Source organism: Stegodyphus dumicola, chromosome X2, assembly GCF_044657685.1.
Source record: "Stegodyphus dumicola isolate Sdum_Otavi_A_Nest chromosome X2, ASM4465768v1".
Classification (NCBI taxonomy): domain Eukaryota; kingdom Metazoa; phylum Arthropoda; class Arachnida; order Araneae; family Eresidae; genus Stegodyphus; species Stegodyphus dumicola.
This window is the reverse complement of record NC_140781.1, coordinates 109,465,748-109,489,889: the sequence shown is the minus strand read 5'-3', so window position 1 is coordinate 109,489,889 and position 24,142 is coordinate 109,465,748. Positions and strand designations below refer to the sequence as shown.

General features: G+C 32.9%; 1 protein-coding gene across 4 annotated transcripts in view; it reads right to left on the bottom strand.

Moving 5' to 3' along the window:
• Window positions 1-24,142, bottom strand: part of PEK (pancreatic eIF-2alpha kinase) — a 161,171-nt gene that overhangs the window by 80,124 nt on the left and 56,905 nt on the right. For all 4 annotated transcript variants that reach the window (XM_085809295.1, XM_085809297.1, XM_085809296.1 and 1 more), the window contains exons 10-12: window positions 17,674-17,752; window positions 14,970-15,058; window positions 7,314-7,451 (exon numbers count right to left, since the gene is read on the bottom strand). In XM_085809295.1, the coding sequence (XP_085665421.1) occupies window positions 7,314-7,451; window positions 14,970-15,058; window positions 17,674-17,752 (306 nt within the window). The remainder of the gene's footprint in view (window positions 1-7,313; window positions 7,452-14,969; window positions 15,059-17,673; window positions 17,753-24,142) is intronic.

Here is a 24,142-nt window from a genome sequence, read left to right as displayed (position 1 = left end):
CAACAGCCATGGCTGAAAAGTGGAAAATTGGAATATGTGCATCACACAGTGTTTAGATATCATAGTATGAGATTCTAGATTTATTAGTATTAGGTTATCTATGGCAAAAGCTGTGGCGAAGATTCAATAGATAATTTTATGAATTTTCAACAACACACAGCATACTGATTACTTAGAAATCCTGGCAAATTCTCCTGCTTGCCATAGGAAAGAATGTAGCACTTAGGGCCATCATTAATGATACTGATGATTCAAATACCATTAAAATTGGAATTGTGTTCTTTTTTAATGAATTCTTCTATACTGGGCATCAATCAAACCAGTTGTTTCCAGTTAATGAATTAATTCAATTAGTTTAAATTAGTAAAGCTGGTTTAAATTAGATTTGGTATCAGTATGTTGGTCCTTATGTTAATTGCATGAGAAAACAAAATTACTATTTTTAATTAAGAAAGTCTTGTTGATAGCTTATTTTTAAATAATGTTTTTCTTACTGAATAACAGTTTCTTTGCAATGTGTGCCGTCTTGTATCACTTATCTCACTCTTCCTAAAATACTGCAAATGGGTTAAATATTAAGAAAAAACACACTGGATCCGCTTTTAAAATTCATGATTTTTCTACACTAAAATGAAAAATGTTTAACATTATTGTATTCATATAGATCAATACATATTCTTTTGATTTCAGTTTACTTCTACAAAAATCAGACAATAATTATTAATGGAGGAAAATTAAAAAAATTTGGTGTTTTACCTGAAAGTAGAAGGCTCAGTTGCAGTTTAAGGAGAAATAAGATTTATTTATATTTATAGATAACCACATTAATTACATAAAAATGCTAAATTCTCATTAACATATTTTTAAAGCTTCTTTCTCTTCAAAAATCTATTTTTGAAATGATATAAATCTGGATTTGCAGCTGTTGGAAAACGAATTGCACCTCTCCAACTTTCATGATCTCTACGTGGGTACTATTGTTATGAAGTCTGGATATCCCTGTTATATAACGTCCCATTAAGAAATTCGTAATTTTCATGAGATAATATGTATATGGTAATTTCAAAATGTTGTTTAATTCTGTTTCGCCGAAATATAAAATTATGCACATTCATTTCAATTTTAAATAATCAGTATAATGTTAGACATTATTTAATTGTAGCTAATAGATCAAAAAATATGATTGATGGACTTTGTCTGCTACAGATGGCATCAGGAAACAAGAACACAGTAAGTTCTAAAAATACATATTCAATTATGCAGAAAAAAATTCTATCTGGAATCTGTGAGGTGCCATTGCTGCTGCTTAAGAGAAAATCTATTGCACTTTCTTAAATGTAGATCTTGGGTATGTTCCTAAAAATTATTTGCAGAACACGTTACGGTGAATGCTCTTTTAATGATTTATTCACATATGCTGTTTTGATCAAGCTGTTAAACAGAGTAATGCAGAAGTCAGTAAAACTGAACTAGGCATACAGTAAGTGAGCTAGCAGAACCTTTCCCACCCACACAAGCATTGTATAACTCATTGTACAACCATATTGCACTGACCCTCTTATGTTGTGAGGATCCTCTTCACATCAAATTAAAAATTTTTTAAGGAATTCTTGTTTCTTTGGCCTCTGCTTTTGGCTAAATTCAGGTCCCTGATGTTGGAATTTACATTCCTACGTCTGCGACTGTGCTGAGAAGAAAAGGTGGACTATATAACAGTGCGGAACAATCCTCCCAATGGAGAGAAATGGTTGGTGTCTTCCCGGTTCTGGTGGTGTTGAAGACTGACCTTCATGGTATCCCTGTCTGAGGTTCTTGCCAACATAGCCAGTAGCCATATTCTCTCAAGTATGGTGCAGCAATGTGATGTATAGAGCCCCAACATGGAATAGCACAGTGGAAACAGGAATCTATCCAAGCATTCCGAATAATTATTCTACGTCATTAAGTACCTGCCTGTCTGAATGTCATGTTGTACCAGTCAAGTACATTCGTATGTTACCTATCGTATGATTTCATTAATGTGTCATAGTCTGACCCAATATGTTCATCTATTTTGTTAAACTGAAAGAAAGTCACTGATTAAATATGTTTTCAACTTAGGGCAATTTGTACTTCTGCAGAAAGAACCTTTGTTCTACACATATTACTGCATTTTGTTTTCAAGTGAAAATGGTTTTAATCCAGTCAGAACTTTGAGATGTCGCGAGTGGGCCAGTTAGTCAAGCCAGAAACATCTGAAAGTAACCACGGCGAAGTTGACAAGTGGTTTTCAAAAGGTCAAAAAGCTTTAGAAATTATTGCTCTGAGCGTGAAATCATCTGAAATAGTACACACTAAGAAATGTCAAACTTCAGAAAATGCATGGATCAAATTACATGAAATTTATCAGCCTAAAGGTCCTGTCACTCATGAAGCAACACACCCCGAAAAAGATGAACGTGAGCGAAAACGTGGGAGTTTTTAACTTCTTCCTTTGAAGTTGTAGACAAACTAGCCAAGATAAGATCTGAGATTCCCGAAGAAGTCCTCACAATTTTACTATTATGTAGCCTAATACATTTGAAAGTATTAGAATCGCGATAGAATCTCGTCATAAATTTCCCGACTTAAACATGCTAAAAGTTAAATTATTAGAAGATAAAAGCTGCCAGTTGTGCAATAAATGTCGCCAAAAGTGCAAGAAAACAGCCAAGTGCAGGATGCATCAGTTACTAAATATCAAAGCAACGTAAAAAAAGTCTAAAAAGGCGAAAACTGTCAGGTCTTATAATTGTAACAGAAAAGGCCACAAAGCATCAGAATGCAGACAAAACAAAAATCCTAATCAAGAATCCCTTAATGCAAGTTCTCTCACGATTGTGAATACAATGCGAGAATTAGGAACAATTAATTGGTGCCTTGATTCGGGAGCAACTGCACACATGCATGAAGCTATTAGGACTTGAACTAATGAATGTCATTTTTGTTTTATTCTCTTTTTCAGCTCATCGAGAGAAAGTGTTGGAATTTACATTTCTATGTCTGTGACAGCGCTGAGCAGATAAGGTAAACTATATAATTGTGTAGAACAATCCTCCCGATGGAGAGAAAGGGTTGTGTGTCTTCTTGGTTCTGATGGTGCTGAAGACTGACCTTCGTGGTATGCCTATCCGAGGTGTTTGTCGACGTGGCCAGTAACCGTGATTCTCTCAAGCACAGCGCAGCAATGTGATCCATAGTCTTAACATGAACAGCGCAATGAAACTAGGAATCTATCCCAGTATTCCAAATAGTTGTTCTACATCACTAAGTACCTGCATGTCTGAATGAACTGTTAAGCAGGCTCAAATCATGTTGCACCCGTCAAGTACATTCGTATGTTACCCATCGTATGATTTCACTAATATGTCATAGTCTGACATACGTTCATCTATTTTGTTAAACTGAAAGAAAGTCACTAATTAAATATTATGTTTTCAACTTAGTGCAATTTGTACTTCTGAAGCAAAGAACCTCAGTTCCACACATAATACTGCGTTTTACTCTCAAGGTTCCTTAAAGAACAAACATTTCAAAAACAACACCAGACAATGAAGCCCTGAGTATATTAATCAGACTCTCATACTTTTTGATAACTGTTGAGGACATTCAGGACAAACTGCAGGGTTTTAAACATTCATATTAAGACTTCTAGAGGACATTCCAAACATAATGCTAAGTGCTGTAACCAAACTACAAAAATAGAAGAGGATACCTTACAAGGTCTTCCCATTCTTAAACTCCCAGTTTTATTCAATATGGTTCTACTCATCTAGAAATACATAGGATATTACTTACAGTAATATTCTACATATAAGGAGGGGAAAAAATGTTGAAAATGGATTTTTTGTTTCTCGATAGTGAACTTCTTGAAGAAATTTTGAAATTTCCCAAACAGCACTGCACTGCCAAATTTTCAGTTTCCTAATTACACTTATTGAGCAACAATTTTTTTAATAATACATTATGCACCTTTAAATAAGGAAAAGAACTTGGTTTCTTTTGCGTATTGTTATATTTCCTATAACTTCAATGCTTCATCAATCAGTTTTCTAATAAAACTGCAGTCTGCACTTGAACTTTAACTGGATTTGGGAAGAAATGTATTTCATACCACACCCTCAGAAAGAAAGTTAAACTGAAAAATTCTTAGATTTAATAAAAATTAAAAAACAAAAACAAATTAAAATTTTCAGTCACCAAAAGCAAACTTTCTTACAAAAATTACAGCGAAAAATATAAAAAATAATTATAATGTATTCTTTGTCTTTCCAACAGAATTTTTTTTCTGTATAGCAGTAAGTTCCTAGACATTTCAAAAATAAACTGAAAGTTTAAATTATTATTGAATTAAATCAATTATTGATCAATTGCATATTTTATTTTACATTTGAAAGATTCATCATGCCTATTTGGGTGATAAACTTTGTTTTAGATTTCAAATTTTATGTTTGGATGAATTTTGTGTAATAAATACATTCTGCTACAAGTGAAAATTTACCGAATCAATAAAATGTAACTTAAATGTTATTTTTAATTAAATAATACATGATAAATTATTGATCAATTACATATTTTATTTTACATTTAATCTGACAAATCCATTGCGTCTATTTATTGATAAACTTTTAAGATTTCAAATTTTTATGTTTGGTTGAATTTATACTTAATTTTTGTATTAATACATTCTGTTAAGAGTGAAAATTTACTGAATCAATAAATTACTGAATAAATAAAATGTAACTAGAATGTTATTTTTAATTAAATAATAAATATGATAGGCAAAACTAGTACATGCATGGTGCCCATACTTGTAACTTTTGTACTACGCCTGATAGAGGTTAGGAATTCTTTTGGTAAAAGTTTATTAATTGGGTGCCCCTTGATACTTTTGGCAAAACATATTTCTTTTATCCTTTTATTCATTATTTTATATTTTCATTGAATGAATTGATCAGATTAGTGGCTTGCCAAATTTTCAAACTTGTATTTTAAAAATTTTGAAAGTCACCAAATATAATTGTATCACCAAATCTAAATATATTTTATCATTTTTAACTAGCTGTTTACAGCTCATTTTTTACTCATATTTCTCTTTGAACCTCTACACACACACACACATATATATATATATACAAAAAATTGAAAGCACAAGGTAGAAAGACGTTCCTTGCTAGAAGATAGATTAGATTTCATCAAAACCAATTTTCAAAATTTGGATGGCCTTGTCTGGTTTTTTTGTGATCAAACTAGCTAGCATCTCAAAAGTGTGATGTTTTCAATTAAGATAAAAGAAGCTTTACATTTTTACAGCTAGAAGGGCTTTCAGATAATTATTTTTTAATTTGTCAGCAGTTATTTTATTTCTTTATCTATTGCAGCTTTACACTATTAATATCACAAAGTTTTGATTTTAATACTATTTTACAAAAAGGTAAAAATCTTTATTTCTAGTCATGTAACTTTACAACATATTTTACATTATGGTAAGTATTACATTAAAGAAAGGAAAAAAAATGTAAGCAATCAATCAAGGAATGAAACACTAAGCAAGATATGTGAAAGGCAAAGCTGTCAGCTTTGATATGTGAAAGAAAATGAAGTTTCTGGGCTGTGCCAACAACAACGCCATTTTAAAAGAATCCAAACTACCTTAAATTCACTATGTAAGCCTCATTTAAGTTATTGAACTATTAATAATATGATTGAAGTAAAATATATTTATTTAAATAAATATCCTTGGAGATATATCTTTGGATATTTTAATTTTGTAATAGGCTTTTATTTATCAAAACACTTTTAAATATGATGAAGATATAATTAATGTACATAGCATCAGCCAGCTAAATCTAGTAATGCACCATTTATTAACACACAACAGAAATTTGTACAATTTTCATTAATTCAATACATTTCACTTATTATTAGAAAAGAATTTCTTTAGTAAATGATAAAAATTACATACCAATAGATTCATTCATCTACCGAGAGACCATGAGATGTGCCAGAAAACTAGGAGAGCTGGCAGCTCTGACAAAGCAACACAAAAGTGCTGAAAATAACAGATCTTAGAGTTCACAAGACCGGGTATATTATGCTGAATTTCTAGCACAAGACCATGGCTTTCTTTTCCATTTCTATCTCCAATATAAAACACCAATTTTTTTGGCAGTGGGTGAAAGTTCATTATGCAAACAATTAAACAGTAGCCATACTGAAATAATTTATTATAAATATAATGTAGCAAGCTTTGTTTGATGCAAGAAAATAGTTCCATGTTGTGCAGCACTGTATTATAGAAACAAACTTTATGTACTTTCTACAAAGAATTTTTACCATTCACCATTTAAACATGAATACCACACAGATAAATTAAACTGGAAGGTTTCAAAAACTTTGAGCTACACGTCACCATTAAGTAGAGGGATGTGCAGTGCTCAAGTTCAGCTCCAACATATACCAAAAAGCATTAAATGGGATATCAAAAATTAAAATCATTAATTGTTTTACATAATCATACCTTTGACAAGGGGAAAAAACTTTCCAAAAAGCTCCCTTAAGGACAAGAAGATCAAATAATTTATAATAGATGGAAAGCTAAAATAACACATGAAAACACTAGGAAAAGATATTACCACAACCACCTTGATACATTTACACACACATTTTACATTTTAACTGGAAATTTTCCATAAAAATCAATCAATAAGCATGCTACAAATAAGCTTCAGTTTTAGTTTTTGTGAAATTTTGATGTGATGGCTTTAAGAGTATATACAAAAAAAAAAAAAAAAAAAAAAAAAAAAAAAGTTTCCCTTAGAAATTTTGCGGCACAATGCAGTGTTTCTCCAGAAACCCTCCATTGCAGGCAAATTCAACAAGGGTATATTTTAAAAATAAGTTTCAGATTTAAAAAATCACGATTTTCGAATGGTTTCGAATTACAAATGAAGAAAAAAGTGCAAATGGGATAATGGTGACATTCCCTTTTAAAATGAAGAACTTATTTTACATGGTTACCAGAATTTGGCATATTCTGAAAATTTGGCGACTTTTACTAAGGTGGTTATGATAATATCTATGTACGAGATATAATTGTGAGTCTACACATAACATTGCAAATAATATTAAATTTAGATACTAGTATCAAGCAACAGAAAACATGGACAGTTGGTATCAGACCAATTTCCATAATATTTCTCTGTTAACTTATTTATGACTTGCAATGTTATGATCTGGTATTAAGTTAAACTATGTTTACTTTTAATAAGAAATCAAGTTCGTTTATTCCTTACATTTTAGATCTTCCAGAGAAATGAATACGTATTCTCTTTACTGCATAATAGCAGTCATCTATCTTATTCTTCACTTCCATGACTACTCCAAATCCTCCTCTACCCAGTACTGTAATTAGTTCAAAATCTTCTTGGAACCTTAAGCAGAAAACATTGATTTATATATAAAACAGTGGCACAAAATAGTTGTAACAGCTATGAAAACAGAATCAGGATACAAATTGAGTTATAATCTTAGAACGTCTTCATATACAAGGTGTTTGAAAAAGTGGCTACAGTCTTAACTTCTCTTTTTTATTGATCAGACATATCTTCCAATTATAACTTTTTTCAAAGTAAGATACGGAATTTTATGAACACAATTTTAGAAATGGGAGTAGAATTTTTTTGTAAATACAAAATTTAAATTCTTACATCAATTCCATTAGACATAATTAATGGAATATTCATTATGACTTTTTAAGCTTCATGTGTGTATTGTGTGTGTATTTAATTATGGCAAAGCATACTAGGGCTATCTGCCTAAGGGGAGGGATGCCTTCGTGGAGGACTTTCTAAGGGAAACTGACTCGTATACACGTTACACATGGGGAAAACACCCATGCAGCCGGCCCGTTCGCGGGATTCGAACCTCGGACCGAACTACCAGTGTTCAGCGACTTTACCGCTTGGCCGCTGGTGGGCCTTTTTAAGCTTCATACAGGAATTTCTATACATAGGGTTCATACACACATCTGCACATGGAAATTAAGTACTTTTAAGGACCATCAATGAAAAAAATTAAAGACTCATAAAGAAAATAAGAACTCAGTAAACTAAAGCAATTATGTACAAACTTCATTTTTGAAATTTGTAAGAATAAAATAAATCTATAAGTAGGATACCTTATTATTAAACATAATTCAATATTTTATTTATAAAACAAATTCAAAAATAAAAATTTAACTTCACAATTTTTTTCAAATAATTAGCAATAATTATAAAATTCCTTGAAACATTTATGTTTTACATTTATAATACTTACCTATGTTTTAAAAAAGATTAAAGAAAGGATTTTAAAGAGAAGGCATTTTATTTGCCAACAGTTAGCTTTCTATTTATTCTTCCTTTTATGCCTATTTTGTCACATACTTGCTCAATCCAGAGGTATATGCAAACTTTATGTCAAGTGGCATAAGTTAAACCGTGAAGTAAAATAATAATCAGTCTGACTCGTAATAGCAGCTTGGCTATTGCCACTGATGTTGTTTGCTTAGAGACAAAGGCCAGCTGATCACAACAGATATGAATACATGACTTTGGTTAGTGCTAAAAGTTAGCTGCACTTTGTTTGACCCAATTTGTCTCATAGCTTTTGTGTAGATTTGCCGAAGCTGTAACCCAGTTAATAATACAGTTTCAATACACCACTGAAGTACCAGAGATGCTAGTTTGTTTGACAGTATTTTAAGTCTTATTAGCTGTGAGGAATTAATTTTTGCATGTTTGTGTTGTATCTTACATGCACATTAAGGATTAAGGAATGGAGGTAACTCCCCTTAACTCGTAGAGGTAACTTCTAAGGGTAAGCAGTTAGTTACAAATAATTAAATTATGTAGTAACATACTATTACTCATAATAAGATTTACATGGTTACAATTATATTTTTTTTTATTTCTAAAAAATATCCAGTAAATAGCAGTAAAAACATTTGACAGTAGTTATGATTTATAATAATGACTCTACATTGATACTGGTATAACTACGAGGGCTATCCAGAAAGTAGATTACGTTTTGGAATAAAAAAATAAACAAAGTATAGGAAACAAATTTTATTATATACAGATGAAAGCCACACTCAAATACTACTTTTCTACATAGTCACCATACAAATTAAGGCATTTATCGTAGCGATGTACGAGCTTGGAAATTCCTTCGTCGAAAAATTCGGCCGCCTGCGCCTTCAACCACTTCGTTACCTCTTCTTGCAGCTGTGCGTCGTCATCAAAACGCATTGATTGCAATTTCGTTTCACAGTTTACATGTTTCACCCATGTTTCGTCACCAGTAACGATGCGATCGAGTAAAGAGTCACCATCCTTATGGTAAGCGTCCAAAAAGTTCAACGCTGCAGCCATTCGCTGATTTTTGTGGTCCTCTGTCAAGATTTTTGGAATCCATTTTGCACAAAACTTGTGGTAACCAAGCTTTTCGCTGATGATTTCGTGCAACAAACTTCGCGAAATTTGTGGAAAACTCAAAGAAAGTTCCGTTATTGTGAAATTTTGATTTTCACGGACTTTAGCATCGACTTTTTCGAGAAGTTCGGCGGTCACTATGCTGGGTCTCCCACTTCGATCTTCGTCGTGAACATTGGTTCGGCCATTTTGAAATCTTATGACCCACTGACGCACTCCACCTTCAGTGATAATGTTGTCCCCATACACTTCACGAAGCTGCCGATAGATTTCTATCGGTTTACAGTTTTTTGCAGTCAGAAACCTTATTACTGAGCGCACCTCGCAGCTCGCGGGATTTTCAATTAACGCAGACATTTCAAACCGTCACAGTATCTGAACGGAGCACAGCACGAACCTCTCACTAGCACGGCTAGATGCAGACTGAGCTGCGCAACGCTCTGACCCCAAGATGGCCGCGCTAGCCCCGCCCCTAGCAGACACAGACGGAAACGTAATCTACTTCTGGATGGCCCTCGTATATTATAAAAATTATAAAAAAAGGTTTTATAGCAACAACAAAGAACAAAATGTTTACATGTCTTTTATATTTGTCAATTTTCCAAATATTTTAGTAAATTTACACAGATTTCCTTCTCGTTAGCATCTTTTCTAAATTTATTTTGTTTCCAAGTTCCCACTAGCCTCCGCTTCATCTCCTAGTCTGTTAATATTTCAACAATGTACATTTGCATAATAATTTTCTCGCTTTTCATAAAGCCAAATTCTTTTCAATGAATTTCCTCTTCATTTTAGAATTTTCAGATTTAACTAAAGATTTTCATACTTGCCAACCTATGACACTCAAAAATCAGGAGACTTTTTAAGAAATCAGGAGATTTTTCACAATGTTAAAAAGACTTTTTAAATGATAAAAATATAGTTTTTAATAATGAATGAACTTTAAGTAGTAACTAATTCTTAAATGCAAGCAACACAAAATACCTTACACATAAAAACATTTTTACTACATGCATCGTTTAAGGAGGGGAAAAAAAAAAAAAAAAAAAAAAAAAAGACTCTTTAATCAGTTTTCGTACAAATGTTATAAACAGTGGCAGATTTTGCTTTCTTTAAGAAAGAAACTTTATCATTGTGTTCACAGCAATTGCCACGTAGGCCTGCTTTCGCTGATAAAAGTTTTTCTAATGTGCCATTTCTAATATTAGATCTAAATTTAGTCCTCGTTTTCGCAACAACACTGAGGATCCTCTCACACTCTGCATTACTATAGGGAACTGTCAAGATGACCAACACAATTCTAGACAGTTCACTATATTTTAAAATTCCATCAGCACCTTTCAGTTTTGCAATTAAACTCCACTGGGTGTCAATCGTAGCTGATTTTATAACTTCATCCAAGTTTTCTAATTGTAAACTGCTGTTATGCAGCTGTTGGAACTGTTTTAATTTTTCCTTCCTTTTAGAACTCCTTTCAAGATAATAATAAATATCAACAATGTGTTCATCCACATTTATTGGTAAAAAAGTTGCCCCCTTTTCAGCTGCTAAATTTAAGAGGTGACAGGTGCACCTCATAATCTGAATTTTCCTTTCTTAAGACGCCTGCAACACCAGCCTTCCAAGCCTACCAATACTGGTGCATTATCGGCACCAAGTGCTAAGCAATTATCCAGAGTGCCTGCAGTTTTCTTTTAAAGTTTTAATAATTAGCTGTGCTATATTAAAGCCTGTCAAATGTCCTTCTAAAGTGGGAACATAAAGTAAACTGCACTCAATTTCTGAAGACTCTGGATCAAAAAAAGAAACAACAATTGGATACAGTTTTGAATCGGTATTATTGCTTCCATCAGTAGAGAGGCAGACCGGAGCTGTTTTAATGCAATCAATAACCGAAGATTTATTTTTCAAACCCATTTCTTTAACAATTGCACCTGTTTTGATTCTTGCACCTTGAGTATTTCTTAGCGATTTCACTATCGGGAAACATTTTTCTAAATAAAGCTGCAGCGTGATCCGATGCATTCAGTAGCAGGTTGTGCTCCAGTAAAAAGGCAGAGAACAGATATTCTGCATTAATAACTTTTTGGTCCTTTGTTTCCGAAGAAAAATTTAATTTTTCGTTTTTTTCAAAACAACTCATGTTATCCTTGTGTTTTTGTGTACGCACATGTTTGAGAACATCCGCCCTTCCAACATATGAAATCGAAAAATCGCAACAACAGGCGGTACACATCGCAAATTTATTACATTTCCTTGAGGAAATAATGGAAGGAAAGTCAACTGTGTACGATTTTTGAAACGTACACGAGTATTTCACCTTTCTCGCAGACGTAACAAAAGATGATAATTTCTAAAACTATTTCCCTAAGCCACGTGTACTCACACAACTCAGGACAAAATGAATGAAATAACTAAAAAGAACGTCCAAATAACAACTTGCTTTGTCCTCATTGGCTAATATATGCCAGCTGACACGCAGTGGAGCTCGAAGTTTATTGGAGAACTGGAGAATGACGTTTCTGGATACGTATAATGCTCTCACTCACAAAGCAGAAGCTATCTGATTCGCAAGGTTTTGTTTTAGATATAATGTAGAGAAAATTCAATTGCTTTCAGACGTCCAAAAGCACTTTTTATTCATATAACAAAGTATTAAGCCAAGTTGCATAAAAATCGTGAGAAATATTAAGAATAAGAAAAAGTCGGGAGAAATATATTGTAAATCGGGTTGGCGGGAGAGCGGTCGAAAATCGGGAGTCTCCCGTCTAAATCGGGAGAGTTGGCAACTCTGGATTTTTGTTATGCTAAAGAACTGCTCGTACTTGGAATATAAATAAGAAACTACTAATTTTATTCTTTTTTGTCATATTGTATGAGTATTGAAAATAAATATGAAATGATGTAAGGTCAAGGCCGGTGCAGTAGCCAGTGTGGCAAAATAAGCACCAAGCAACAAAATTTAGAGTAGGGCACTGAGGTATGTATGGTGCACTAAGACATACAAGATAAATCTTTCAATTCACTGTTGGTTTTCAATTTCTTTGATACTTGTGTTCACTGTAAAGAAAATAACGAGAAAATAATCTAAGATTTCTAAAATGTTTAAAATCCATGTTAAATTTCATGAAAAATGGCATAACTATTCAAGAATTTTTTAAATATTTTAGCATAAAATCTGTGTGGAGCATCGCAAGATCATGGGAGGATGTGCCTCCATATACTTTAAAAAATGCTTGGCATAATTTATGGCCAGCTACCATGTTTCATGGTGAGAATGATGAAGATGAAGCCGCAAATTTGGAGGCACTTGTATATTGCAAACCACAGGTAAAATTTTCCAGTTAATAGATTTTGTAAAGAAATGTAGAGAAGCGGTAATAAATGAAAATGATATAACAGAAGTTTTTAATTGCAATGACAATGTTCCAATCATCAATCAACAGATGGTGAAATCCGTAGTGTGGTTCTAGTTTTAGAAAATACTGCTACCGATAGCGATGAAAGTGACAGAGAAGTTACCGAAAATGAGAAAATTTCGATTGAAAAGTTAGTTGGAATTCTCGACCCAGCAATTACAGGACTTGAACAATAGAAATTGGTAACTGAACAAGAAATTATATACATCTATAGAATTAAAGAGAAAGTATTAGCACAAAAAACATAGCTACTTAAACAACTTAGATTGAAAGAAATGTTTAGTAAAGTAAACATATAAATACTAAGCATTTTTTTCTGTAAATTTTGATATCTTTTATATCATAAACGCTTCATGATTTCATATGTTTAATTTTATAATTTCTGAATGCCATCTTACTAGATTTAGACTGATGATCTAATATCCGGAAAAATCCCAAATCTGGAATCGCCAAAGTCCCAACGAGTATGGATCTCCGACTTTAAACTGCATAAATCTCTGGTACTTATAAAATTTTATGATTTATCTAATAACTATTTCATAAATTAAATTATCCTCCACCCCCAATGATATGATACTGTCCTATTTACAGCTGCTATTTGAGTGAATAATCTTCCATGCATATATGTTTTAAGGTAATGCAACTCCAAAATCGCAAAATTAAACAGATTTTTACTCATGAGCTTGAAAGACTGATTTGATCTGAATAACAATTAACACTTAAAATACACTGAAGAGCCATTACATTATGACCACCCTCCATCTATAACAATAGGCTTGCCCAGGAACAAAACCACTGTGTATGCACAGCTGATGTTGGGGTATATAAAGCAGCTATATATTGTCTTTCCAAACAGCACGATTAGTGACATACTCGGAAAAGCAGCTGATTTATTAGACTACGATAAAGGTAAAACTGTTATGGCTCGGTGACTGGGAACACCAGTATCAGAAACGGTGCATTTAGTGGGCTGTTCACATGCAGTTGTCGAGAGCACATATCGAAAGTGGTATATGGATGGTGAAATGACAAGACGCCGACCAGCAGTGTGTCGTCAAAGGCGCATTGATCACAGAGAAGAGCAGAGATTGCTATGCACTGTTCTTCATGGCCGAAGAGCTACAACAGTGCCGACCCAGTGTTTCTCAACATACTGTGCAACGTACATTGCTGCGTGTGGGCCTACGCAGCCGGCTTAAGTATGTCCCTGCACTTATGGTACGTCATCACCAGCTGCGTCTGCAATGGGCCAAGAAACACCAGAAGAGTGAAAGAAAGTAGCATGGTGCGACGAATCATGTTTTCTGGTCCATCACATCAACGGCCGTGTGCTCATACACCGATTTCCAAACAAAACCCTGGCTCCCAGATGCACAGTTGGCGGCGGTATTATGGTGTGGGCAATGTTTTCATGGAGCACATTAGGACCCATTAATTCCCATAGAACAAATCCTGATGTCTGTGCACTACGTGAATACCATTGCAGACCAGGTTCACCCATTCACGACAACACTATTTCCAATGAGGGATAGTATTTACCAACAGGATAATGCACTACGTCATAAGGGTATGAATTGTCAGAGAGTGGTTCGAGGTACATTTCATTGACTTTCAAGTCATGCCTTGGCCTCCAAATTCACCTGATATTATTCGAATAGAGCATGTGTGATACCACCTTGAAAACCAAATTCATCCTGCCACGTTACCCCCCTCACAATGTGCAGAATTGCAGGACCAGTTGGTACCAGATACCTCAGATTACCAATCAGAACCTTGTGGAGTCAATGCTCTGCTGGGTGCTGGCAGTTTTGAGGGCTAAAGGTGGTCCTGCATGTTATTAACAGGGTGATCATAAAGTAATGGCCCTTCGATGTGTATACTGTTAACAGTTATAACCATAAGAATATTGCCTTAATTTATGTGAGAGTTGCTAACAAAAGAATCAAATTAAATATGTCTCTGAAGTAATATAAATAGAATCAAGCATGAAGATGATTTCAAACTGAATTTGAGAGTTTTTGAAAGCAAAATTTCACATATTATACATATTTATACAAACCTTGAAGTAAAAGACTTATTTTCAATGACATTTGTCCCAGGTGAAGACATTAACTCTAGTGAAGAGGTACTTGCATTAACAAATTCTTTCTGAAAATTAGAAGTTTTTAATATTGCAATGCAATATCTACAAATATACATAAAGGAATATACATAGAAATGAAAAAAAAATGTGTACAGTAAAAAGCCTGAAATCTGGGAATCTAACATCCCGACCTCCTGACCATCAATTTTTTTAATAGAAAGAAATTTTTGGCAAAAAAAGAGAAAGAATTAGGTTTTGAGATAAGCATATACTTAATGCTTCATGCATGCACAGTAGATATTTTTTCATAATAAAGCAAGCACAGTGTTTTGATTCTTAATTTAACTTTGTCACTAAATAAAACTTTCATATGTTGAAGACACCCACCAGCAGTCAAGTCGCAGAACATCTGCAGTTCCAACCTGGGTTTCATTACATGCCGACAGGCAGCCTGCATGGATGCTTTCATGGTTTTGCCATGTATAATGTGCATACGGGAAAGTTCTCCTTAGAAAGTCCTTCACAAAGGCAGATAGCCCTAGTGTGTTTTGCATAATCTAAATAAACTAGTCCATATTCAAGACACACAATCATTTATTAGCATAAATTTGTATGATAGTAATTTGGCTCGGTATTTACCTTACTGCTCAGCATTTATCACTGATTTTACACCTACTGAAATATCATAACTTTCATACTAATTTGGAACAATTTTTCTTTTAATTCTTTTTTTGTTTCCATCACCACGTGGCTATGAACTTACAGCATCTTCAGAAATGATTTGCACAGTGTCTAAAACAATTTTTGTTTTAAATATCAGTAGCTGAATTCCAAACAGCATTTACGCAGAGATTACTTTTGGCAGTGATTATAAGCTTAAGCCAAGTTTTAACCCCTTAACTGCCGCGGGCGTATATATACGCCTTGCTCAGCTGATGCGTTAACTGCCCCAGATGCGCAGCCGATGCGTTAACTTTGCGAATAATTTTAGGTGTAGCAGCGCAAAGCAAATGATAGCAGTTTGGAAGGACGTATATATACGCCTGGGGCAGTTAACGCATCGGCTAAGCAAGGCGTATATATACGCCCGCGGCAGTTAAGGGGTTAAGTAAAATGCTGAGTGTGTTGATGAAGAGAAATTCAACAGAAATTTCTAAAAAAATAGAATTTTTATAGAATATTCATAGGCAACTTAGTACTATTTGAATTAAGAATAAGTCATTTGTTCTGATAAGCCTTAGGTGTATTTTTCTGTTATACTGTGCAGCATGTGATGATCTATTGACCATCACCTACCATATAGAATGTGTATGTCATTGCCATCGATAAACTATTCTTATAACTAGAATTATTTACGATTCAAAATTTGGGAAAATACATAGCAGGTGCAAAATGGAAAAGATCTCATGATCTAAAATCTAGAAAATTTCCAAATCTGGAATCACTGAAGTCCCAGGGAGTCTAGTTCTCAGACTTGTATATTTATCTATATCCACACTGACAAGCCAAAACATTATGACCATCCCCACATTTTTCAATGAATTTGTCCGGATGGCATGGAGGGCACATGATTAAGTGGGAATGATATTTAACTGCTGCTGAAGAATGTAAGGAATCATTCTTGTACTCACTTTTGTAAGTGAAGGGAAAGGTTGCTAATCTAAGCAAATTTGATAGAGAGCAAATTGTAAATTTGGAACGAGTATTTCCAAAACTACATGACTCGTAGGCTGTTCACAATCTCCTGTTGTTATTAGTTATGCAAAGTGGATAAATGTTGGTGAAACCAGCAGTAGATGCCAAGGTGTTGGCCATCCACACATCAAAGAAAAGGGACGGTGGAGACCGCCCCTGCTTGGTACAGCAAAACTAGCCCCAGACAGAGGCTCAGCTACAGCCCAATACAATTCAGGTGCAAATTTTCAGAACACACAGTTCAGTGTTAGATATTAGAAGACTTTGTAGCAGACGTCCCACTCATGCATCTCTGTTGACCAAGTGTCATTGTCAACTATGCCTAAAGTGGGCCTGGGAACATCGAGACTGGACCATGGATAAGTGGAAGACGCCTGGTCGATGACTGGTGATTTTGTATCCATCATGTTGATGGTCGTGTTAGGGTACACCATCTTCCAGGTGAACAGTTGCTCTCCCCTGTACAGCAGGCCACACATAGGTTGGTGGTGGCGGTACTATGGTTTGGGAGACGTTCTCATGGATGGCTCTCGGACCCTTACTTGTGGTAGAACAAACCACGAAAGCTCTGGACTATCTGAACATATCTGCAGATCAGTTGACCCTTAATGCCATCTGTCTTCCAAACTGGAAATGGAATCTTCCAGCAGGACAAAGCCCCATTTCACAAGGCTCGAACTGTGTTGGAGTGGTTCGAGGAGCATAAGAATGAATTCCAGTTAACCTAATGCATTTGATCTTAAACCAATAGAGCACATTTGGGATGTCATAGAGCGGCAGCTTAAAACTCAAACACCACCCTGTTGGAACACCTCGACTTTGTGCGACTATTGCTTAGACATTTGGTACAGCCTGTCTTCAGTCATTTATTGAGTAGGTAGTCATAATGTTTCGGCTGTTCAGTGTGTATACATAAATATACACATTATATCATGATTACACTCATACATATAAAGCATTGCAAAAAAATTTTAAAAGAAATTACCTTGTCCAGATAATATTTTGCAATAGCAACACGTATAACTGTAATACAAAAAATTGATGACATAGCAATAATTCCCAACCTAAAAGAAAATTTAATAATTTCAAATGAATACTAAAACATTATATATACATTCATAATCATAACAAGCACTGATGAAATACCTTTGCAGTTTTTGCATTCCGGATGATTGCATGCATTTCACTGCAATACGACACACGTAAATAAATTGTGAAAAGTGTTGATTATGTTGATGAGAAATTTAACAAATTTCTAAATTATACACATAAAATACATGAATCTGTCATCAACACTAGTAAATTCCAATATTTAACTTTCTTACAGGGTTCGTACACATTTCTGCACACAGAAATTAAGTACTTTTAAGGACTTTTAAGGACCATTAATGAAAAAAATTAAGGACCTATGAGAAAATGGGAACTGAATCAATTTAATTAAAAATACTATTCTAGGCCTGAATTTCACTTTTGTAATACCATCCTAAAACTAAAATAGATCCCTGAGTAGTATGCATTATTACTAAAAATGAATTAATTAACATAACGATTAATAAGTTTGAGAATAAAATAAACATTATACAATTTATCAAGTAGGATTAAATATTTTACACTTATAATAGTTGGACATATTTGAAAGAAGATGACATTTACTTACGTTATATTAATAGTTAGCTTTATGTTGATTTTTTTATGTCTCATTTTGTTACATACTTAGTCTAGAGGTTTAGTAAATAGCAGGTAGATTTTATGTCAAACGGTATAGGTTAAAATGAGAAGTAAGATCATAATCAGCATGATTCATAACAAAAGACTGAATGTTGTCACCGCTGTTGCTTGTCTAGAGAGAGACCTGCTCATTAGAACAAACCTGAAAGGTCTGATGTAGACACAGTTGGCAAGTGTTGAAACTTAGTCAAGCTCTGTTTGATGCAGTTAGTGTCATAGCTTTGTGTAGAGTTCCAAGGGATTGTAACCCAGTTAATATACTTTAATGTTCCAATAAGCGATTAAAGTACCAGAGACGATAAGTTGTTTTGTATTATTTTTAAGTTTCACTAGATGCAAAGAATAAGTTTTACTTGAATTTTTAAATTTTTGTGTTTTATCTTGTGACCACAGTAAGTGTTAATGAAAGGCAATAACTTGCTTTAATATGTAAAGATAACTTTTAAGGGTAAGCAGTTAGTTATAAATAATTAAATTAGGTAATTAGATAACCTTAGTCATTATGGATTTACATGGCCACTATTAAATTTTATTTTTTTAACAATATTTGTTAAAAAAGCCTATTAAAATCAAAATCTAATAAAATTAATAAATTAGGTAATTAGATAACCTTAGTCATTATGGATTTACATGGCCACTATTAAATTTTATTTTTTTAACAATATTTGTTAAAAAAGCCTATTAAAATCAAAATCTAATAAAATATCACAGTTTAAAATACATGTAATTTATGACATCGATTCTTAAACTATATTAGGATACACATTAAAAGCTACAAAACCTTTATGTTTACATGTTTGTAACAACACTCAACAAAATATTTATCCTTCATTTTAATTTGAAGCCTTTCCAAACATTTTGGCTAGTTTATATCGATTTCCTTCTCTTTAATCATCTTTTCTAACAATTAGAGAGTTGTCTCAATATGCAAAACAATGCTCTTGCTAGTTTCTGCATGCTTATCTCCTAACTTGTCAACATCTCCACAAGGTACCTATGAGGGTTTACTTGATCTGGTAAAAGTTAAATAGTCCCAAACTCCCGACTGAATCATAAACTGAAAGGCTGATATTATAAACAATTGGGTAAGTTACATAATAATAACTGCACATATCTTTGAAGAGTAATTTTCTTTATGTATTCAGTTTCTTTCTTCAACACAGTTCCTTTTCATTTTAGAATTTTTGGATCTAATTATTTCTGTTATTCTAAAAAACACTAAATGCATTTAGAATGTATAGGAAAAGTGGCTGATTCTATTTCTTTAGTAATATGAACATTCAGAAGAAATATGAAATATATATGGTAAAGCCCGGTTACAAAGAAGTGTGGCAGAATTTTTAGAATTCAGAGACACACCGAACAACAAAATCTAGAAATAGCAAAACGTTTAGAATTTAGGATCCACAGAGATTGCATCAGGTGGGAAAATGCCTAGTGCCAGCTCTGTGTATGATGCATTAAGGCATATTAGATGAATCTTTTAAATTGTAAGTTTTCAATTTCTTTATTAATAAAAAAATCCCTTTCTATAATGCCTGCCCAGTGATATGATTAGAAGCATTTTTGATATTTTTGATGCTTGTGTCTAGTGAAAGGTAGAGAAAATAAAGGAAAGATAAACATGTTAAGAAAACGATTCTAGTATCAGGAGTAAAACATTTATATATTATGTTTTCATTGTTCTTCCGGATGTTCTCCAAAAGGTAAGAAATTCATCACAAACTTTCTGTAAAATACATCCATTACGTGTTGATATCATGGAGACATTTTTCATTTTGTCACATATTTCTCGAATCTTCTACAATCGTGGGTCTATATATCTTGACTTCAAACCCTTCTAAACTTTCCAAGCTGCAATGTCTAAAATACTAAAGAAAAATTATCCCTACCAATTCTGTAACAGCAAAAAGTCAGAAATATTTTGGAAGAAAAGAAGGAGGGAAAAAGTGTATGCATATTCTGAGAGTTTTGAATATTCCGAGACAATTGCATGGAAAAAACGCTTACTATGAAAAAATTAAAAAGAAGACTTTTTAATTAATTGCATAGCTAATTTTGCTCTTGCTAACAGCTGCTTCGTAAATTATGCTTTATAGCAATATGCCTTATTTATCAGATTCATAATATTGTATAAGTTGCCAAAATGAAACTTTATAACATGACAGCGAAAAATAGAATGTTTTATTTTAATGTCATTTTTATGTATAATTTCAATATATTACCATTATTTTAATGAAGTTTATCAATGTTATGATGCTTTAAAAAAAAACTGGTCAAAAAATTGTCAGATCCCCGAATTAAAAATTTTCTATAGAAACTGATCCTAAAATCGCCAAAATGTTGACAAGTCACCAAATTTAGAGCTGTTTAATAAAAGAATTCACATCCCCAAAAGCGAAAAGTTGTTTAAGTTTTCTTCTATAGAAAAAAGGAATTTCGAAATGCTTATGTTTCACTTCTTGCTTAGAAACTCGAGTATCCCATTATTTTTATTAGAAATACAAATAAATTACAACCCATCAACCCATTCAAAAGATATATATGTCAGTGAATCGCCAAAAATATTCCTCCAAAATGCTAATTCACACTCAAAATGGCAGTCATAAAAAGAGACAGAAATTTCAGATGATTAAAATTAAGGACCTTCTGCTGATTCTGGCCAAAATTAAGGACTTTTAAGGACCAAAAATCAATTCCAAAAAACTTAAGGGCTTTTAAGGACTCTTAAGGACCGTACGAACCCTGTCTTATCTACATTATGTATTATAGGGATATCCCATTTTTTAAAATCAGTATTTGGACTCTTTTCTTTTCATTTAATAACACTACCTAATCTATTCAATATTTTAACCCTGTTCTGTAAATTTAAAGCAAGCTTTAAGTAGTATGAATAATGCATACTTTGTATGCATAATGCATACTAAATTTCAGCATGCATCCACAAGAAACACACATTGCATTACATTTCTGGCAGCAAAAAATAGATATGAATGATAAAAACAGGGTTCAAACTTAATGATTTCCAGTTCTTCATATGGAGTTGGTTCTTGACCTCCTGTAACAGAGAAGATGGCTCATATTTCTTGTAGCATTAGTGTTAGCTTTATCTCCTATGGGATTTAAGAAATTAGGGAAATACCACCATTTTGTCAAAAAATTCTCAAATGAGTTTAATATGATTCATAAATTTAAATTCAGCTTCTTTTAATTTAGTACTTTAATAAAGATAATGTGTGCTGATCAACCTCTATACACTCACATACTTTACATTTTTTGGCAGCCAAAATGGATATGGAAGATAAGAATTGACTGCATATCCAATTTTATAATTTCCAGTTTTTGACAAGATTCTGGTCCATAACTTATCACTCATGAGATGAAGTTTAACAGGATGTCATCTCTTTCAGGCGCTAGAGGATATCGACATTTTCAGAAAAGTTCTAAAATAAAATTTCAGGCCAATAATAGTAATATGTTTCTCATTATTAATGTAATAAATACTGTGTTAAGTTTCTACAGCATGAAAAATTAATAACACGTGATTTTTTAAATTAAGCATATACAGAATAGAAACGTTTTAAAGAATCATAGGTAGCCTTTTATAAAATATTCTTTAAGCATTTCTAATACTCTGCTATGCAGCCAAAGTCACCAAACATCTACTGATGTAGTTTCAAAATTATGCCACTTTCCAATATTTAAAAATAAATAAAAATCATTTTACTTCTAGATTAACCTAACAAGACTGGCAACACTTCGACAAGAATCAGATTAGGAATCATGTTGAACTTATTTGAAGAAAACCCTAAAAGAAAAGTTTTATGTTACGTGAAAAGGCACATTATTTCAGAGAATTACTGTAATGAAAGCAAAATTTCAGGAAAGATTTCAAATCATTTTGATACCTGAATGTGATTCTTAGATGATATGAAAGCACTGATAAAAATGATACTGCTCAAATGGTATTATTTATAAGAGGTGTTGATGAGAACTTTGAAATTAAGAGGAACTGGCGTGCATGCGTCCTTTAAAGGGAACTATAACAGGATGTGATATTCTTCGTAAATTTTAGGAAGGGCTTTTAACCTTGAACGTGCCTATAACATATACATACTTGCCAACCTATGACACTCAAAAATGAGATTTTTCACAATGTTTAAAAGACTTTTTAAATGATAAAAATATAGTTTTAATAATGAATTAAATTTAAATAGTTACTAAGTCTTAAATGCAAGCAACACAAAAATACCATAGACATAAAAAAACATTTTTATTACTTGCATCGTTTATAAAAAAAAAAAAAAAAAAAGACACTTTAATCAGTTTTCATACAAATGTTACGAACAGTGGCAGATTTTGCTTTAGTTAAGAAACTTCATAATTTTGTTCATAGCAATTGCCACGTAGGCCTGCTTTCGCTAATAAAAGTTTTTCTAATGTGTCATCACTAATATTAGATCTAAATTTAGTCCTCGTTTTCGCAACAACACTGAAAATCCTCTCACACTCTGCATTACTATGGGGAACTGTCAAGATGGCCAACATAATTCTAGACAGTTCACTATATTTTAAAATTCCATCAGCACCTTTCAGTTTTCCAATTAAACTCCACTGGGTGTCAATCCTAGCTGATTTTATAACTTCATCCAAATTTTCTAATTGTAAACTGCAAAATTGCGACTGCAGTATATCAGTAGCAACATCAATATCATCATCTTTCATGACTAAACGAAGTAACACAGGAAATCTGTTCAAAAAGTACCTCATATCAGAAAAAGATGCATTTGCTAGAGCAGAAACATCACAAACTTTAGCATGCAAAATCACTTCATCGTTGACTGGAAATTTATGTAGTATGTAATCACATACTCGACAGAAGTAACTTCTAACATGAAGATAAATCTTATTTTTGTCCTCTTCTGAAAGTTCTTCCACTACTTTTGTAGCTGCAGCTCCTATTACCAAATATTCATCTTTCATCTGATTTTCTATTTCACCATAAATCACATCATATATAGAATTACAAGACAAAACACAGACTGGTTTTACAAACTATAAATGCAAGCAACACAAAAATACCATAGACATAAAAAAACATTTTTATTACTTGCATCGTTAAAAAAAAAAAAAAAAAAAAAAAAAAAGAAAAAGGACGACACTTTAATCAGGTTTCATACAAATGTTACGAACAGTGGCAGATTTTGCTTTAGTTAAGAAACTTTGATAATTTTGTTCATAGCAATTGTCTTTAACAGATAAAAGATTAAGATAAATGTCTTTAAACAGATCATAAATCATTGATTGCAAAACATGAATTAATGGAATTCTGCTTTGTAGAATTGTGTTAAGAACATTGAATGATGGCAAAATGAATTGTAAAAAAAAGCAAAAAGCTTTGTTAAGGTCTGAAGAAAAAACATAAATATTCGTTCTTCACAAGATAAACTTACACTAAGCGGAAAATGTTTTGTGTGTTGAGCAATTTTTTTATTTTCAGAGAAATTTGTATCAGCTTTACGCTTATATTTTACAGTATTATTTTGAGAACTGCCAGTTGAATGGTGCCAGTTGAAAGGTGCAGAAATTCTTTATTTTTCTCAACCCTATTTTTAACAACGGAAGTAGTAACTACATCTTCATTTTATTGCATCCACATTTATTGGTAAAGAAGCTGCCCCTTTTTCAGCTGCTAAATTTAAGAGGTGACAGGTGCACCTCATAAT